The sequence below is a fragment of the Vipera berus genome (assembly GCF_964194415.1).
Source record: "Vipera berus genome assembly, chromosome: 8".
NCBI classification, from domain to species: Eukaryota; Metazoa; Chordata; class Lepidosauria; order Squamata; family Viperidae; genus Vipera; species Vipera berus.
The window spans coordinates 25,782,179-25,802,435 of record NC_138211.1 but is presented as its reverse complement, the minus strand read 5'-3'; the positions used below and the strand labels follow the sequence as shown (position 1 = coordinate 25,802,435).

The 20,257-nt window shown below is 41.2% G+C and overlaps 1 protein-coding gene across 1 annotated transcript in view; it reads left to right on the top strand.

Moving 5' to 3' along the window:
- The window catches only part of ANTXR1 (ANTXR cell adhesion molecule 1), a gene marked incomplete at its 3' end in the record, with an annotated part of 177,486 nt that overhangs the window by 142,581 nt on the left and 14,648 nt on the right, over nucleotides 1-20,257 (top strand). The window contains exons 15-16 of the mRNA XM_081333597.1: nucleotides 6,536-6,631; nucleotides 7,575-7,742. Of these exons, the coding sequence (XP_081189723.1) occupies nucleotides 6,536-6,631; nucleotides 7,575-7,742 (264 nt within the window). The remainder of the gene's footprint in view (nucleotides 1-6,535; nucleotides 6,632-7,574; nucleotides 7,743-20,257) is intronic.

The window sequence follows — 20,257 nt, the reverse complement described above, 5'->3', positions numbered from 1 at the left end:
CAGCATGAGGCCACTCTCTTTTTTACACACACACACACAGAGAGAGAGAGAGAGAGAGAGAGAGAGAGAGAGAGAGAGAGAGAGAGAGAGAGAGAGGCGCAAGTGCCTCTCTCTGTCTCTCTCTCTCTGCAAATGGAGGAGGAGGACTGGCAGCCGCAGGAGAAGGCTGAAAGAGCCACGGATTGTCGACCCATGGACTAGCCAAACCCAAGTCCTGCATCCGTTCTTCATATGTTTTAGTCTCCAGGCCTTGAATCATCTTAGTTGCTCTTCTCTGAACTTTTTCCAAAGTCTCAACTTTTTTGTAGTATGGTGACCATGATTGGTTGCAGTATTCCAGGTGTGGTCTTACTAGGGTTTTATAAAGTGGTACGAATGGAATGGAATGGAATGGAATGGAATGGAATGGAAGGGACCTTGGAGGTCTTCTAGTCCAGCCCCCTGCTCAAATAGGAGGACCTATACTATCTCAGACAAGTGGCTGTCTAGACTCTTTTTAAAAATCTCCAGGCCTATGATCATCTTAGTTGCTCTTCTCTGAATTTTTTCCAAACTCTCAACATTTTTGTGATATGGTGACCAAAACTGGCTGCAATATTCCAGGTGTGGTCTTACTAGGGCTTTGTAAAGCGGTGCTAATACTATGCGTGATCTTGATTCTATGCCTCTGTTTATATAACCCAGGATTGTATTAGCTTTTTTGGTTGCTGCTGCAGACTGCTGATTATAGTCAAGTGATCGTCCACTAGGACTCCAAGGTCCCTCTCACAGTTGCCGTTTTTGAGCCAGGACTCACCCAATCTGTATTTGTACCTTTGGTTTTTCCTGCCTAAATGTAAAACCTTGCTTTTCTCCACATTAAAGTCCATTTTGTTGGATAGGGCCCATTGTTCACGTTTGTCAAGATCTTTTTGGATCCTGAGTTTGTCTTCTGGGGTGTTGGCTACTCCTGTCAGTTTGGTGTCATCTGGAAATTTGATGAGTTCCCCTTCAGGTCCCTCATCTATGTCATTTATGAAGATACTGAAGAGTCCTGGGCCTAAGACGGAACCTTGTGGTGCCCCACTGCTTACCTCTCTGCATGTGGATGTAGTGCCATTGAGGATTACTTATTGAATATGGTTTGCCAGCCAGTTACAGATTCATCTGGTGGTGATGTTGTCTATTCCACCTTTTTCTAGCTTACCAAGAAGTAGGTTGTAGTCTATTTGGTCAAATGTCTTACTGAGTTGACCATTAGTTTAGTCTCGGTGATATTTTCTGCCTTAGTCTATTATGGTCCACAAGCAGCCTCCAACCTTGTACAGAAGTGGGGGGAGTACAGCGAAACAGACACAACAAGCATTCGGGAATAGGTCACACTGTTTTCTGCCAATTTAAGGATGGCTTGGGGACACTTGAGTTCAGCAGAGGGGAGATCACCTTTGCCTCGTTTCAGTAATTTAAGACTTACTTTCTAATATCAGCATCCAATTAGCTGCTCAAAAGAAGCGGCATGTTTTATCATTTCTTTTGCTTTAGGCAGAGAAAAGGGAAAGTGTCATCACTTTCATTTCTAGCTCTGACTATATGCTGGCAGCAATGAAGCAAAATTAGAACTTTCTTCATTTTACCTCACCTGATTGAAATCCCAAACTCAGACAGGCACAATAAACACGTTAATAATTCTGTTTTACTGGAACACCTTTTCCTGGAAATGCTTAACAACAACAAAAAATACAAAAAAATTGCAAAGACATGTTGGTAGCAAGTTGAGAATGGCCCTTCAAACGGATGTTTTGTCTGCTAGCACCTGTCAATAAACATATGGGCTGTTTTGAACCCTTGCCAAGACAAACCCTAACTTCCTTTCTCACTGTGGGGTCTTCCAGATGTTTTGGCCTACAACTGCCGTTATCCCTCACTATTTTTGTTGGTCAGCACATCTGGGCACCAGGGAGATGCAAAGGGCATTCTGGTACCTCTTTTAACTTTAGCGACAAAATCTATTTTTGGCTTTTAAAGCAAGGCAGAGACAAAGCATTAGGTTCCTAGAAGGTCATCTGGAAATGGAATAACAGAATAACAAGAGTTGGAAGGAACCTGAGAGATCTTCTAGTCCAACCCCCTGTTCAAGCAGGAGGCCCTTTATCATTCCAGTCAAATGGCTGTCCAGTCTCTTAAATGCTTCCGGTGATGGAGCACCCACAATTTCTGAAGGCAAGCCATTCCGCAGAATAGGTGAACGAAATAATACGCCTGGATATTCCACGGCTCTGCTTTCTTTCCCTGCATCTCTGCAGGCTATAGTGAGACATGTCTCCAGACGAGGCGGCAAAACCTCCAAAGGAAGCAAAATGCTTTTGTACGTCTCCATCGTGGTGATGACATTCTGCTGGCTTTGTTCTTCCAAATATTTCCCCTATGAAGTAGAAAATGGGACAGGCCAACAGGGCAGCCTGACTTGTAGCTGCATTGATGACCCTCAGGGCTACGATGGCTGGGCATTTTCTGTGCGGGGTGGGGGCTTTAATTCTGAAATAACTGGGAGGCTTTTCATGCTCTGGCCAAGAGCACATTCAGGGTTTGGTATTTCCTGTTGTGTTAGAAAGCTGACCTGGGCAGTGACAAAGCGAAGAAGGAGGGAAAAGATGGCCTTCCTCCCAGATTTCAGGCAAAAAAAAAAAAACTTACAAAAATTTTTGGGCAGAAAGGGAGAGAATAAAGAGGTAGAACTCAGCTGGTTTTTAATTAAGGTGTAAAAGCAGAAAAAGAAAGATTTGGACAGTCGCCAACAGAGCAGGGCCTTAGCACTGTACTGGGCTGTGGCCTATTTCGAACCGGGCCCTGAGACCGTGCACATGGCTCAACTTGCGCAAGCTGAGAGCTGGTGCACGTGCATACAGGGGTGCAGCTCAATGTGCACAGGTTGAGCTGCACCCACATACAAGTGTGCGCCAACCTACTGCTCACACAAGTTGAGATGCATGTGTGCACATGCGTGATATCCCACCACTCGCATAGCTCAGTTCCCCTGTTGCCCCCCCCCCAGCCAGGCTGCTAAGCTGCAACGTTTGGGGGCCCCTGCAATAGAGGTAGTTCTCAACTTACAAGCATTCATTTAGTGACGCTTTGAAGTTACAACGGCACTGAAAAAAGTGACTTGTGACCATTTTTCACACTTATGACCAATGTAGCATCCCCAGGGTCCCGTGATCAAAATTCGGATGTTTGGCAACTGACCCGTGATGGTTGTTGCAGTGTCCCGAGGTCATGTTGTCACCAAGCAAAGTCAACGGGGAAGCCAGATTCACTTAACAACCAGGTTACTAACTCAACAACTGCAGTGATTCATATAACAGCTGTTGCGAGAAAAGTCGTCAAACGGGCATAACTCACTTAACAACCGTCTCGCTTAGCAACAAAAAAATTGGGCTCAATTGTGGTTGTAAGTCGAGGACTACCTGCATTAATACAGAGCAAAGATTATGCTTTAGTTTGAATTGATTTACCTTCGTGGCAATTGCTGCAGCTTTGAATCCCAGGATTCTGCTCACTGCAAATTTCACTTGTATTTGTTGTTGTTTATCAGAAAGAGATGCTGGGCCTTGCAGGGCCCCAGTTTTATAATGGAGAGAAGCTTTTAATGTTTCTTTCCCCCCCAAGTAGAAAAGCCACCCCCTCCCAGCCTCCCATTTATGTATTTTGGAGAGAACAGCCACATTCCTCCCCGCTTGCCTTCTTAGCACCAGCACCAGGAACTTGGGTGAAGCTCATCCGTAAGCCCCAAGGATCCTCCTGCTAAATCAGTAAGTGCAGCTTCGAGAGAAAAATCTTTCTTTCCCCAGTCAAGACATTTGGCTTGGCTGAGTAACCATCATATACACCCCTGGTAATCCATTTGTGTCATTTGTGCACATATGTGCTAGAGAGGTAAGAATGCTTAAGCACTCTCATTGTGTCTGTTTTGCTGTACTCCCCCCACTTCTGTGCAAGGTTTGAGTCTGTCCAGATCCTCCTGTATCTTAAGCCTGTCTTCTGGAGTGTTGGCTATTCCTGCCAGCTTGGTGTCATCTGCAAATTTGATGAGTTCCCCATGTATCCCCTCATCCAAATCGTTGATGAAGATGTTGAAGAGCACTGGGCCCAGAACAGAGCCCTGGGGCACCCCACTACACACATCCCTCCATGTAGATGCGGTTCCATTGAGGACCACATGCTGAGTACGGCCGGTCAGCCAGCTACGAATCCATCTGGTGGTGATGCTGTCTAACCCACATTTTTCTATCTTATCAAGTAGAAGGTTGTGATCTACTTTATCAAATACCTTATTGAAGTCCAATTAAAGTATATCCACAGCATTCCTCTGATCCACTAATTTTGGTCAAAGAATGCAATAAGATTTGTCTGGCATGATCTGTTTTTGACAAACCCATGCTGGCTTTTGGTTTGTTTGCCTCCAGGTGTTCGCTGATTCATTATTTGATTATCTTTTTCAGAATCTTCCCTGGTATTGAGGTCAGGCTGATAGGTCTGTAGTTACCTGGATCCATTTTTTCCCCTTTTTTGAAGATGGGAACTACATCAGCTCTCTTCCAGTCCTCTGGTAGTTCCCCAGTGCTCCAGATCTTTGAAAGATATAGTTCAGTGGTTCTGAGATCACATCTGCCAGTTCCTTGAGAATCTTGGGGTGTAATCCATCTGGTCCTGGTGATTTGAACTCATCTAGGCTGGACAGGTGCTCACTTACCATTTTCTTGCCTATCTTGTTTCTAATCTGTTTTTTATGGTACTGTTTTTGATAGGTTGGACTGTTTTTTCCCTTTGTGTAAAGACAGATGCAAAAAATGAGTTAAATAGTTCTGCTTTCTCCCTGTTGCTTGTCACCTTCTTGCCACTTTCTCCCACTAATGGACCAATCATTTCCTTGACTTTTTTCTTGTTTTTTACATGTTGAAAGAAGCTTTTTTTGTATTTTTTACTTTTGTCACAAGCTTTAGTTCATTTTGAGCCTTAGCTTTTTCTCATTTCATCTTTGCAGGCTCGGGCTATTTGCTGATATTCTGCCTTAGTTATGTGCCCCCTCTTTCCACTTTTTATACTTGTCCTTTTTGTCTTTCAATTTATTAGGGAGTTCTTTATACAGCCACGCTGGTTTCTTTTGAGAGCTCTTATTTTTCTTATTCGTTGGTATTGTGCTAGACTGGGCTTTTATAATCTCACTTTTCAAAATTTCCCAAACTTCTTGAGTTGTTTTCCCCTTGAGGATTCTCATCCATGCAATCCTTCCCAAGCTCTCTCTATGTTTATTGAAATTAGCTCTCTTAAAGTCCAAGACTCTGTTCTATTGCTTATGCTTGCATAATGTTGAATTCCAATATTGGATGATCACTCCCCCCCAAGGTTACTGCGGCTTCAACACCTTCTATCACTTCATCTCTGTTAGTGAGAAGTAGGTCCAATCTGGCTAATCCCCCAGTTCCCTTCTCTACTTTTTGGGAGACAAAGTTGTCTGCTAGGTTTGTCAGGAATCTGTTTGATCTTCCACTTGGTGCAGAGTCTGTCTCCCAGTTGATGTCAGGGTAACTAAAGTCCCCCATTACTATTGTGATACCTTAGTTAGCTGACTAGCAAAAAGTTCATCTATTTCCTCTATTTGGTTGGGTGGCCTATAGTATACACCTATGGCAATATCGTTTTCCCCCTTTTATATTGACCCAAATGCATTCAAGACAGTTTTCATCATTGTTGTGCTCTATTTCTGTAGAGATGTAGTTATTTTTTATAGAGAGAGCAACTCCACCTCCTCTTTTATTTGGTCTGTTTCTTTTAAATAATTTAAATCCCTCTAGCTGTGTGTTCCATTTGTGGGTTTCATTCCACCATGTTTCCGTAATGGCAACAATATCATATCTGCCCTCATTTACCTGAATTCTAGTTCACCCTGTTTGTTGCTCATGCTCTGTGCATTGGTGTATAGACATTTGAGTCCTTTATGACTGACCCTGTTTTTACTTTCTACATAACCTGTGTGGTTCCTGAGTTCCCCTATTTTCTTACCACCTGTTTGATTAGTGCACGTGGTGTGGCACTCGCTATTAAAAGCTTGATTTTGCTTGTCAGCTAGCTTGATATTCTTGTCCACACACACAGCCCTGTGTTACATGCACTGATAATGCTATAATTTTTAGATTGCCGGGGACAGGAATGTTCTGTATCAATTAACTCACTGTCCCCGTTGTTTAGTTGAAATATTTCTCCAGAAAATCTGTGAATTTATTGCCAAGTAACTCAGTAACTCATGTATGTATGTATGTGTATGTATATATGTATATAGCATGTGTATATGCAGGCTATGTATGTCTGTGGGTAGACATATACTTTCTTGAGAGCAAGCAACAGAATTTCATTTTTAATGTGGGCTAGTGTGCTCATAGTAAAAAATGACAATAAAGATTTATCTTTATCTTATCTTCTTCACCACAACTTCTTTCTGTCCGAGGATTAGAAGTTCTGATCGTTCATTGTTGATGCATATATTTTCTCTCTCTTTCAGGAGGAAGATGATGATGGGCTTCCCAAGAAGAAGTGGCCAACGGTGGACGCTTCCTATTATGGTGGGCGTGGAGTCGGAGGCATTAAGCGGATGGAGGTAGGGTGGTCTCTGTTTTGGGTTGCCACTGAAGAGGAAAATTCCCCACAGTCCAATTTATGAATGGAGACCACGCAATCCTCTTGAACCAAGTATATTGGAACAGCACGGGGTTCAATGAATGCAAGGTCCAGCCCCCTTAAGGAGCGTTCAAACAACCTTTGTATAGGAGTATAACAAATGCAGATATTTCCAACCCTGGTAGAAGATGGCCTTCCCAGGTAGGAGTTCATTACTAAAGTATCACAGCTTTCACTCTTTTGTTTCTAACTGATAAAGCTAGTAATTAAGTACGTAAAACATTCTGGCTAAGTTATGTGCCCCAGGAAAGGGAGGGGGGGGTAACTCTGAATCAACTGTTGACCTGGTTGCGTTCCTTGAGAAGGCCTTCCAGGAATTTTAGGCCAGGATGTGAGGTCCAAGAATGAGAGGCACCAAAAGCAAAAACATCCAAAAAACAGAAGTGGGTAAAATGAACGTCTTTCAACAAAAATGGGGTTTCCGTTGACAAAACTAGCTATACCAGTAGAGGGAGGTGGGAAAGAGGGCAAGGCGATGCCTCTTCCATCTTCCCTTGTGGTACACAACCTCTGGGTTTCTGTGAAGTGTAATCAGAAGACAGGGTAGCACTGAGGTGGCCACCACGTTGCCAAATTTCAATCCCGTGGGTCCCAGATCTTGGATGCCTTTTTGCAAGTTAGCCCATTTTAGCCCATCATTGCTCCATGGTGCATGATTGTAAACTCAAGGTTTTTCACTGGTATGTTGCTCCAAAGTCTTCAAATGTAGTCACTGCATTTGTGAACTTGATGAGGTCAAACAATCTCTGAAGCAAAATCCCACATGAGGTTACCCACCTCCGTCCATTTCTCCTTAGACAGCTCTGGATGGAGTCATTAGAGAAGGGCTTGAGATCAGGCTGATGGAGCTGTTTCCCTTTTAGGTTCGTTGGGGAGAAAAGGGATCAACCGAAGAAGGGGCGAAGCTGGAGAAGGCCAAGAATGCACGAGTCAAGATGCCAGAACAAGAGTATGAGTTCCCAGAGCCAAGGAATCTTGGAAGCAGCATGCGCAGGGCCTCCTCACCACACAAGTGGTATTCTCCTATCAAGGTACATCTCTTTGCTGTTGGGTTTATTACACGAGCGAGATTCGAACAGCTTGATACAATGGTGAGATATGGGAGGTTCCATTCTATTCCATATGCTGGACGTATCTGCATTTGCGTAGCAGTAGAGGTAGAAGACTTAGCTCACATAATATTTGATTGTTGTTTGTATAAGAGGGTGAGAGACAGGTGCCTTGGTTCATATATTAAACAAATGACCCATTGGGAACCCCATATTAAAACAACATATCTTATATGTGGCAAGAATCTGAAAACAACACTTAACACAGCATAGTACTTGAGTAAAATGGTTCGGATGAAATCAGCTTATGTGGGATTGATTGAAGTAGATTGTAGGGGTGGTACTGAAATATAATTTTATCTTATTTTACTTATCTATATATTATTATATTTTACTCTAATTTGATTTTAAATTATTTTTATAGGATTTTATTAATATTATATGTTTGGGACTCTGTATTCCGATATGGCCTGTGGGCTAATCAGTAAACTAAACTAACACAGCTGTTGGGTGATGATAAAGACTTCATGCATATTGAGACATCACCTCACAAATGATGTCTAAAAGAAGCATCCATGATTTCACCCTTGCTTATCCACTTACTGTACCTTAATTGCTCTCTGGTCCTTGGACGGGTCACAGGGAGAGCAGTAAGCAAACTAAGTAGGAAGGTCTTAGGAGGGGGGGAAAGGGAGGAAAACGAAGCAGAAAGTTAGATAAGGAAGATAGAGAAGATAAAGGAAAGGAAGAAATTGGGGCAAGGAGGAAAACACCAGCAAACAGGAGCGCAGCGAATGAAGGGCTGCACACGGAGTCGAGACAGCCAGCAACAGAGAACGAGAGAGGCAGCTCCGGAGCTCAGCTAAGCAGGCCGAGGCTGGGGGGAAAGGCAACTTGAGAGCAGCGAACCGGCATCTGAACAGCAGGCAAGGAGGGGGACCGTTGGAAGCAGCAGTGAACTGGTGGGTCACAGCATTTATTCAGCAGTTGCCGAGGCCCACACCCCAATCAAGGCAGCCCAGCTCGAGGGGGCAGCCAGGCAAATAGGCATAATTACCCAGAACAGAGAAGGAAGAAACCAGGCTAACAGCAAAGCACATCTGCCAACCAAAAAGAGGGATTTTTCAAACAACAAACTCATGGAAAAGGTATTGTGGTATGCAGTGCATGTTGCGTGTATGTGCTTATGCCCAAAGAACACCCAAATTATACATGCATTAGATGTAAACTGTGTGAACTATGAGAGGAAAAAGTAAGGCGCTTAGAGGCAACTCTGGCCAAACCCCAATCTACGAAAGACAACTATACCCAAACTGAACCAAATAACGAACAAATAACTCCCAGAGGATTTGACCCTACTGATAAACCCTTGGAGGAAGACAAATGGAGGTATGTCACACACACAAGGAAACACAATACTCAAAGAAAGAAACAGCAGACATCTAACAAACCCCTTCTGGCCAACCCAAGCCAACCAGAAGCAGCCCCATTAAAACTGAGCAATCAGTTTCTCCCCCTAGATGGAAACACGCAGACCCACAACCTCCCCCCTCAAAGAAAACATGCAGACATCTAGCAAAGAAACAACTTCAAATACCCCTAAAAAAGCCACATCAACAAACACACCTGAGATAAACAGAAAAGCAGCCCAGATTGCAGCCCCCAGAAAAGGAAGGCGAGTGTTGGTAATAGGAGATTCTATCCTCAAAGGAACAGAATCGTCCATCTGCAGACCAGACATACAATCCAGGGAAGTATGTTGTCTTCCTGGAGCAAAAATCAAAGATGTGGCTGAGAACCTAACCAAAATAATTAGGCCTACAGATTACTACTCTCTCCTACTCCTTCACATTGGGATGAATGACACAACAAAGAACCTGTCAGAACCTGCCCACATCTTAAGAAAGAAGGACTCCTGGAGACAAGGTTTTCCAAGTAGGAACTTTTACTAAGAAATAGGAGATGGCAGCCATAATAGACCGGATCTGAGGAATTTCCTCACAGATCGATATTTTTAAAGTGTCCCCAAGCAAACCCCACCCCACAGTTCATTCGGTCAGTTCCGGATTAGCCAAGCTCCAGGTGATAAGCTCATCGTGGGAGAGGAGAGATAACAGTCCGTTTGCAGCAGGATCATTTCCACCCTCCTCATACTTCATTCGGAGAAACAAACCAGATTCAGGAGAGTTTCATTCCTCCCTTTTCCACCCCCTTGTAAGATGAGAGGGAAATGCCTAGTGAGAGAGTAATTGATTATATTGTGATGGATAGCAGGCAGGTGGAATAAACAAAAGTTTACATTTAAGGAAGGAAGTGAAAGCCATAAAACTCCATGCCTGTTCCCTCTCCTCCCTAGGAATGGCAGAATCCAGGGGACAGTGAGATTTGCACAGAGGAGATAGTTAGAAATGAAATATAAATGGATTCTGACTGAACCTGAGCACAATAGTGAGAGATTACAAACAAATAGGCAATAAAATTAAGCTAGGAGCACAAGTAGTGAATAGAATAGAATAGAATAGAATAGAATAGAATAGAATAGAATAGAATAGAATAGAATAGAATAGAATAGAATAGAATAGAATAGAATAGAATAGAATAGAATAGAATAGAATAGAATCTGGAAGGGACCTTGGAGGTCTTCTAGTCCAGCCCCCTGCTCAAGCAACAGAAACTATACCATCTCAGACAAGTGACCATCTAGCCTCTTTTTAAAAATCTCCAGTGATGGAGCGCCCACGATTTAATTGTCCTCACTGTCAGGAAGTTTCTCCTTAATTCCAGGTTGCTTCTCTCTTTGATCAGTTTCCAACCATTGTTTCTCGTCCTTCCCTCTGGTGCTCTGGTGAACAATGTGACCCCTTCTTCTTTGTGGCAGCCCCTCAGACACTGGAATACTGCTATCATGTCTCCCCTATTTCTTCATTTCTCTAGCCAACCAAACCCAAGTCCTGCAGCCGTTCTTCATATGTTTTAGTCTTCAGGCCTTTGATCATCTTAGTTGCTCTTCTCTGAATTTTTTTTTCCAAACTCTCAACATCTTTTTTGTAGTACGGAGACCAAAATTGGCTGCAGTATTCCAGGTGTGGCCTCACTAGGGTTTTATAAAGCGGTACTAATACCTCACTTGATCTTGATTCTATATCTCTGTTTATACAACCCAGATTGTATTCGCTTTTTTGGCTGGTGCTGCACATTGCTGGGATCTTAATCAACTGGAACAATACTATGCAATACTATAGTAAAAATGGAATAGCTAAATATTTGCCTAGTAGGGGATTTTAATGTGATAATAGACAGGACATTAGACTATAAAAGTAGCAAAACAGGAAAACAAGGAAGAAAAAGATTACCTAAGACATTTTTTAAACATGATAGAGGAAATTGGTGTATAAGATAGTTGGAGAGAAACCAACCCAGAAAAATATACATTTTTCTCAAATAGCCATAAATCCTGGTCCAGAATTGACATGATTTGGATGACACCTGAATTAAAAATTAACATGCAGGAGAATGAGATAGAATTAGGCATTTAGGCAGACCATAATCCTTTAAAAATGACGTGGAAAGGAATAAAAAAAAAACCTAAGATGGACCTTGAACCAATCCATACCAAAAGAGAAAGAATTTATAGAATTAGCAATAAAAGAAATAAAAAAGAAGATACAACATTACAAAATGTATGGGATGCAGCCAAAGCATATTTTAGAGGTGTAGATATGGCAAAAAAAAATAAAGAAAAAAGGCAACAACATATACTGTTAAGGGAAGAATTTAAAAAAACTAGAATTAGAATTACAAATAAATCCACAAAAGAAAATACTGAAAAAACAAATGGAAATAATAAAACAGAAATTAAATTTAATAAAATCAGAAAAACTGGCACAGCAAATTAAAACAGCAAAAGAGAACCTTGTTGGAAAAAACCAGGAAGATGGCTAGACTACAAACTTAAAAAACAGAAGGAGAAAAAAATGATAAACAATTTACTAGATGAAAAAGGCTGTTTACAATTCAAAAATGAAGAAATAAAAAAGATAATTAAAGAATACTATGAGGAACTGTATGATATAGAAGACATTTCATGGGAGAAAATGATTCAATATATGGAAAAAAATAATTTACCCAAAATTTCAGAAAACTTTAAAACCATGTTAAATGAAAAAATAACAATGATGGAATTGAAAGAGGCTATAAGAAGACAAAAAAATGATAAAACACCGGGACCAGATGGACTCCCGGCACAGTTGTACAAATGTCTACAAGATACATTAAGTGTACCATTGAAAGATGTGTGTAATGAACTTTTGTTGGAGGCTAAACTCCCAAACACATGGACAGAAGCAAATATTACTTTGATACCAAAAGAGGACTCAGATCTGACACAGATAAAATATTACAGACCGATATTATGGACTATAAAATCTTTACTTCAATAATAGTGGAGAGACTGAAAAGATTTCTAACTGAATTTATACATCCAGATCAAAATGGATTTCTACCAGAGACAAATAAAAAATAATTTAAGAGTTATAATGGACATATTGGAATATTATGAAATGCATCCAGGGAAACAACTGGCACTAATATTTCTAGTTGCTCAAAAGGCATTTGATAATGTTTCCTGGCAATTTATGACTCAACAACTAAAAACAATGGACTTTGGACAAAATTTTATAAATATGATTGAAACAATATATCCCAAACAGCAAAAGTGATTGTAAATGGAGATTATAAAGAGAACTTTGACGTAAGAAAAGGCACAAGACAAGGATGTCCACTATCTCCATTGTTATTCATTTTAACTTTGGAAGTTTTAAACAGAAATATTAGACAAGATGCAGAAATTAAAGGACTAGAAATAAAAGATGAAACTTATAAATTGCAAGCATTTGCAGATGACTTGGTATTCATCTTAGAGGAACCTTTAGAGATGATTCCTAAATTATTGGAAAAGATAGAACAGTTTGGAAAGATAGCAGGACTGAAGATAAACAGAGAAAAAACTAAAGTGATGGTTAAAAATCTTACAGATTAACAAAAAAAATGTCAGAGAAAACAGAATTACAAATAGTCAAAAATGTTAAATACTTGGCAATATGCTTGACGGCAAGATGTTAAACAATAAAAGATGATAACTATATAAAATTACTGAATCAAATAAAACTTGACTTGGAAAAATGGAAAAAATTGCAACTGTTGACGCTAGGAAGAATTGCTATGGTGAAAATGAATATATTACCAAAAATATTGTTTTTATTCCAAACGATACCTATAAAACTGGAGTTGTTTTTTTTTAAGACTTAAATTTCCTAATTTTGAAATTTATTTGGCAAGGAAAGAAAGCTAGAATTAAACTGAAAATGTTACAAGAAGCTAAGGAAAATGGAGGTTTTGGCCTGCCAGAGTCGGTTATGTATTATCAAGAATCTGCACTAACATGGGTAAAATAATGGATAATATTGGCCCTATCCAACAAAATGAGTTTTAATGTGGAGAAAAGCAAAGTTTTACATTTAGGCAGTTAAAAGCAAAGGTACAAATACAGATTGGGCGAGACTTGGCTTAAAAACAGTAACTGTGAGAGGGACCTTGGAGTCCTAGTGGACGATCACTTGACTATGAGCCAGCAGTGTGCAGCAGCAGCCAAAAAAGTTAATACAATCCTGAGTTGTATAAACAGAGGCATAGAATTAAGATCACACAAAGTATTAGTACTGCTTTATAAAACCCTAGTAAGATCACACATAGAATACTGCAGCCAATTTTAATCACCATATCACAAAAAAGATGTTGAGAGTTTGGAAAAAATTCAGAGAAAAATAACTAAGATGATCAAAGACCTGGAAACTAAAACATACGAAGAACGGCTGCAGGACTTGGGTTTGGCTAGCCTAAAGAAAAGAAATAAGGGTGACATGATAGCAGTAGTCCAGTATTTGAGGGGCTGCCACCAAGAAGACGGGGTCACGTTATTCACCAAAGCACCAGAGGGCAGGACGAGAAACAATGGTTGGAAACTGATCAAAGAGAGAAGCAACCTGGAATTAAGGAGAAACTTCCTGACAGTGAGGACAATTAACCAGTGGAACAGCTTCCCTCCAGAAATCGTGGGCGCTCCATCACTGGAGATTTTTAAGAAGAAACTAGACATTCACCTGTCTGAGACAGTATAGGTTCTCCTGCTTGAGCAGGGGGCTGGATTAGAAGACCTCCAAGGTCCCTTCCAGCTTCTATTCTGTTCTGTTCTATTCTATTCCTTGCACCAATCCTCTGTAGCTTAAAGTTAAGTAGATAAAGGAAGAGCATCCATGTTATCTGTGAGAATGAAAAGGGATTGTATTAACTTTCATTACATTTGGATTTCAGGTTGAACTCTTTTTCTGGGAGGCCTGCTACTCGGAGACCTACTGTCTTTTTAAAAAACAAATAATTCTATTAAATATTACAATTAAAAAGATAAAAATTAATACAAACTAAAAAAGAAAAGGAAAAAGGAAAAAAGGAAGGAAGGAAGGAAGGAAGGAAGGAAGGAAGGAAGGAAGGAAGGAAGGAAGGAAGGAAGGAAGGAAGGAAGGAAGGCTTTCCTCCATCACAAATATAAACAATTTTAATAATTTATCAGTTTTTAAAAAATAAATAATCAAATTCTCATATCTCATCTCTTATCGATAAACAAATCCTTAAAACCTCATCATTCAGTCCTGATCAGCAAAAGTCCATTAAGGATTATTGGAGAAAAGGTATCTATTTTAGTGTCCTTTCAAAGATGCTGACCATGGTTTGAGCAAGATGACCATTCCCTTTTCTCCCAGAATTCTAAATTTGCTGGAGACCGCTGTCTTATTGTATCCTCACAAAATAGCAGTCTGGAGTGCTTGTGGGCTGTCTCAAGTCTTCTCCTTGTCCGGAGAGAAATTATGAAGCGCCAGTTTGTTCAGTGGCACTTTGTTCTATTGCAGTTGTTGGCTCTGTGCTTAGCTGAACTGTCTTCAGTTCGCCATTACTTCTCCAGAAATCTTTCCAGAGACTGCTGTTATTGCCAGTGAAATCTTTAGCTCAGTCACTGAGCATTACACCTTTAATAGGGGACCCAATTCAACAGGAGATTCTCAGATACCTCAATAGGTATGTAAGATACCTCAGTAGGTACCTTAACTTACAACGGAAACATTTAAAGAATGCTTTAAATTCAAAATTTAAAGAATAATGGAATAAATCAAGGTAGTTTGGGTGTTAGCGATCTAATCTGGATGTGTTGGACTGTAGCATCCATCATTCCCAGCCACATCGTCTTTTTTTAAGAAGGGAGTATGGCTACCTAGGCTAAGCATAACGTAGTACATATGACACTATTTGTATGTTGCTTGTGACATGAGGAAATAAAAGTGGGTGGTGTGCAAATTAATTCTCACACTGTCAAAAGTAACAGTGTGATACCAGATATGTTTATGACCACAACAAGAGACAAGGGACTCTCTTCCCCCACCCCACCCCAAGAGAGAGGAACACCTAGCCCAAGGGTGTCAAACTCACGACGTCACGTGACGTGTTGCAATGTATCATGACTTTTTTCCCATTGGTAGGAATGGGGTGGGTGCAGTTTTGGCGTGACGCATCTGGCCCGTGGGCCGGCAGTTTGACACCCCTGACCGAGCCCATTGCATCCCTTGGGCAGAATTCTTACTATGGAATTCTTCATAATTAAAAGGTAAAGGTAAAGGTTCCCCTGCACATGCGTGCTAGTCGTTTCTGACTCTAGGGGCCGGTGCTCATCTCCGTTTCAAAGCCGAAGAGCCAGCGCTTGTCCGAGGACGTCTCTGTGGTCATGTGGCCGGCATGACTAGACGCCAGAGGCGCACGGAACGCTGTTACCTTCCCACCGTAGTGGTCCCTATTTTTCTACTTGCATTTTTACATGCTTTCGAACTGCTAGGTTGGCAGAAGCTGGGATGAGTAACAGGCGCTCACTCTGTTACGCGGCACTCGGGATTCGACCCGCCAAACTGCCGACCTTCTGATCGACAAGCTCAGCGTCCTAACCCACTGAGCCACCGCGTCCCTCTTCATAATTAGGATCCACTTTTGATACACAGCAATCGCTGGAATTCTTTCAGAGCTGTCCTAGAATCAACTTACTTGTACCAGTTTTCTTCCCTTGGCTAAACTCTCTTTCCTGCCAGTGTAACCCTGGTAATGAGGAAGGAGAAAGGAAAAGTGTAGACGTTGATGCAGGGAAAAGTGGTTGGAGAGGAAGGAGTTAAACCCTGCCCTCCCACCGTTTGCATCCTCTGCCTCCTCTCCCCACCCTGCTTAAACTTATAAAATAAACTTGGATTTGGAATCCTTGTCTGCTCATAACATCTTCTAGGGAGGGATTATCTGGAATCCCGCCCGTTTCCAGCCTTAACAGAATTTAAAATATGAGACAAAGTATAACAGCTTTATTTGCAAGCCCTCTTCCAATTCTCAGTGTGCTGAGCCAAAATCCTAGCCATGTTTGACAGTCTGAACAGAGTTAGCCAGAGAGAGAAATGCAGTGTGCCCCCTTGGCTACAAAGGGGCTTTTCTGTTTATTAGATCAACATTTGATTTAATCCTTTTGGTGCCAATCTTTCCCCCCCCCCAAAAAAACCAGCAGCAGCATGGAAACAAGCAATGATTGTGCATTGTTGTTGCATATAAAAACAGCTGTCCAGGGCAACATGTGTTCATGCACAATGACTGTTAAATTGGCTCAGAGAAGGGTATCTATTCCAGCCTGTTATCTCTGGACACATCCAAGGATTGATTTGTCTCTGGATTCCCCTGGCTGATGGTCATGGTTACTTCATAGCATTATCATAAAATGGGCAGGTGACCATCTCATCTTCCTAACTTCAAGGGTGACATGTTCTCATGAGAAAGAGGAGGGAAGGAGGAATTCTAATGCATGTGAAGGACATCAGGCCTCCAAAATCTCTCCTGAAGTTGGCGACAAGGAACCAATAGGACAGGACCTTGCTCTTTCCCAGGTTGCAACACATCAGGTTAATTCTCATCACCAAGCGAAGTTCATCAACTTTAAAAAGTTCACTATTGCCAATGGCCTGACTGATGTCCCCGTTGAAAAGTGCAGACAAGCATTTACATCTCCTACCAACCTTTTGAATTAAAAGCCTACCCTTTCCACGCTCCCCTTGGACCTGAACCAAGGCACAGTGACATCACGTGCATCATGGCAACAGCCTACCAAGAGTACAAATGACCTAATTTGTGTCATGTGTAATGTACATGGCATCACTTGCCCTTTCCTGCTCATGGATCCTTGTGTCCAGTGTAGTTTTTTTGCCCTGTGGCTAAGCCAGAGGTCACCTCCTGCACATGCAGACAAGGTGCCAGTCCCAGATTAGCCAAAATGACATCACGTGGAAGAGGGTGTCGCTTGCGTGTGTGTGTGTGTGTAAGAAAACGTGGCTGATCCCAAAGGTGCTTTTTCAGGAGGCAACTGGACTTCCTTGTTTTTCTTTGAAGACATTTCACCTCATCCAAGAAGCTTCTTCAGCTCTGACTGGATGGTGGGAAACTTGGCTGAGCAAAATCCAATCAGAGTTTGTTCTACAGTTGTTGGTGTCTGTTCTCCTCAGAAATGAAAACTTTCATTGTGCCAAGGCCCTTCATGGCCCATTTTGCAGGAATAGATAATCTGCCTTTCTCTGCCTTCTTTCAAGAGAGAAATCCTGTAAAAAGAAAGCAACTCTGTGTACCTGTGTGAGTGTGTGTCTGGATTTCAACAACCACTGCTTGCCAGGTCTCTAAAAGGTCCACACATTTGTTTGGAGACAGCTTCCAGTTCAACCACCCAGTTCAAAATCATAATGGATAAAACTAGTTGGAATGGTTGTGTTTTGTTTTAAAGGTCCTCTAGAGCAGGGGTGTCAAACTCGCAATGTCGCGTGACGTGTTGTGACATACTGTGACTTTTTTGCCAGTGCCGGCAATGGTGTGGGCGCAGTTTTGCTATGATGCATCCGGCCCGGGGGCGGCATCTGACACCCCTGCTCTAGAGAGTGCTTAACCCACCCATCTTTCCTTTCCTGCTAGCCAGTTGTGTCCTTGGATATTTGAACTCAGGTTTGCAGTATGAATCCTGATAAAGAATTCCAATCAATCAATCAATCAATCAGAATAGATCTGGAAGGGACCTTGGACGTCTTCTAGTCCAACACCTGCTCATGCAGGAGACCTTATACCATTTCAAACAAATGGTTGTCTAGTCTCTTCTTAAAGGCCTCCAGTGATGGAGTTTCCACTGGTTAATTGTCCTCACTGTTAGGAAATTTCTCCTTAATTCCATGTTGCTTCTCTCCTTGATCAGTTCTATACATTGTTTCTTGTTTTGCCTTCTGGTGCTTTGGAAAATACCTTGACCCCCTCTTCTTTGTGGCGACTCCTCAAGTACTGGAATACTGCTATCCTGTCACCCTTGTCCTTCTTTTAGCTAGACTCGCCAAACTCAAATCCTGCAACCATTCTTCCAGGCCTTTAATCATCCTATTTGCTCTTCTTTGCACTTTTTTTTTCCAAAGTCTCAACATATTTTTTGTAATGTGGTGACCAAAACTGGGTGCAGTATTCCAGGTATGGTCTTACTAAAGATTTATAAAGCAGTACTAATACTTCTCGTGATTTTGATTCTTTTTACAACCAAGGATTGTATTGGCTTTTTTGGCGGCGGCTGCACACTGCTGACTCATGTTTAGGTGATTGTCCACGAGGTAGGACTCCAAGGTCCCTCTCACAGTTACTGTTTCTGAGACAGGTTTTGCCTAATCTGTACTTTTATCTTTAGCTTTTCCTGCCTAAGTGTAAAACCTTGTTTTTCTCCACATTAAATTTCATGTTGTTGGCTAGGGCCCAATGTTCAAGTCTGTCAATATCTTTTTGGATCCTGAGCTTGTCTGCTGAGGTGTTGACTATTCCTGCCAGCTTAGTGTCATCTGCAGATTTGATTCTATTTCATCATCTAAGTCAATTATGAAGATATTGAAGAGTACTGGGCCTAAGATGGAACCTTGTGGTATCCCATTGCTTACTTTTACATTTTTCTAGTTTACCAAGAAGTAGGTTGTGGTCTACTTTGTTGAATGCCTTGCTGAAGTCTATGTATACTATGTCCACAGCATTTCGCTGGTCTACTAATTTAGTCACTTTGTCAAAAAATGAAATAAGATTGGTTTGGCATGATCTGTTTTTAATAAACCCGTGCTGGCTACTAGTTATAACTTTTATTTGTTTCTAGATGTTCACAGATCTGTTTTTTGATTATCTTTTGCAGTATCTTTGCAGGTATTGATGTTAGGCTGATTTGTCTGTAATTTCCTGGATCTGGGGTATTGTTTTTTTTTTCCCTTTTTTGAAGATGGGAACCACATCAGCTCTTTTTCAATCCTCTGGTAGTTCCCCGGTGCTCCAGGATTTTTGAAAGATCTGGTACAGCAATTCTGAGATAACATCTGCCAGCTCCTTCAGAGCTCTGGGATTTATTTATTTATTTATTTATTTTTATTCCATTTATATCCCGCCCTTCTCCGAAGACTCAGGGTGGCTTACAAGCTTAGCAGTAGCCTTCATTCTGTGTATATGCCTGCTTATTAGGGCTTTCACACACACCCCAAGCGGCATTATTACAAAGTCAGCTTAATTGCCCCCAACAATCTGGGTCCTCATTTGTAATCCATTAGGTCCCAATTCATCAAGGTCAGAATGGTCTCTTGCCATTTTCTTGCTTATTTTATATTTTATTTCTAGTCTATCTTTTACAGTTATGTTTTTGGTAGGTTGGGCTTTAGTTTCTTTTTGCGTGAAGACCGATGCAAAAAATGAGTTAAGCAGCTCTGCTTTCTCCCTACTGCCTGTTACTTCCTTGCTATCTTCTCTCTTTAGTGAACCGTTTCCTTGATTTTTGTTGTTGTTGTTATTTATATGTTGAATGAAACTTTTCATTACATTTCACTTTTGTTGCAAGTCTTTGTTCATTCTTTCCTGACTTCATCTTTGCAGATTCAGGCAATATGCTGATATCCTGCCTTAGTTACGTGTCCCTCTTTCCAGTTTTTGTACTTATCCTTTTTGTTTTTCAGTGTATCAGAGAGATCTTTGTGCCGCCATGCTGGTTTCTTCTTGGATTTCTTGTTTTTCTTTTTTAGTGGTATTGTGTTGGACTGAGCTTTTATGATTGTATTTTTCAGTGTTTCCCACGTTCCTTGGGTTGTTTTCCCCCTTTAGGATTTTTATCCATGGCATTTTTCTTAGGCTCTCTCTGAGTTTCTTAAAATCAACTCTTTTAAAGTTTAAGACACTGGTTGAATTATATTCTATTGCTTGTGTTTGCGTTATATTGAATTTCAGTATGATGTGGCCACTCTTGCCCAAGGTTCCTGCAGTTTCAACTTCCTCTATCACTTCTTCTCTATTATTAAGAATTAGGTCCAGTATAGCTTTTCCTCGAGTTCCTT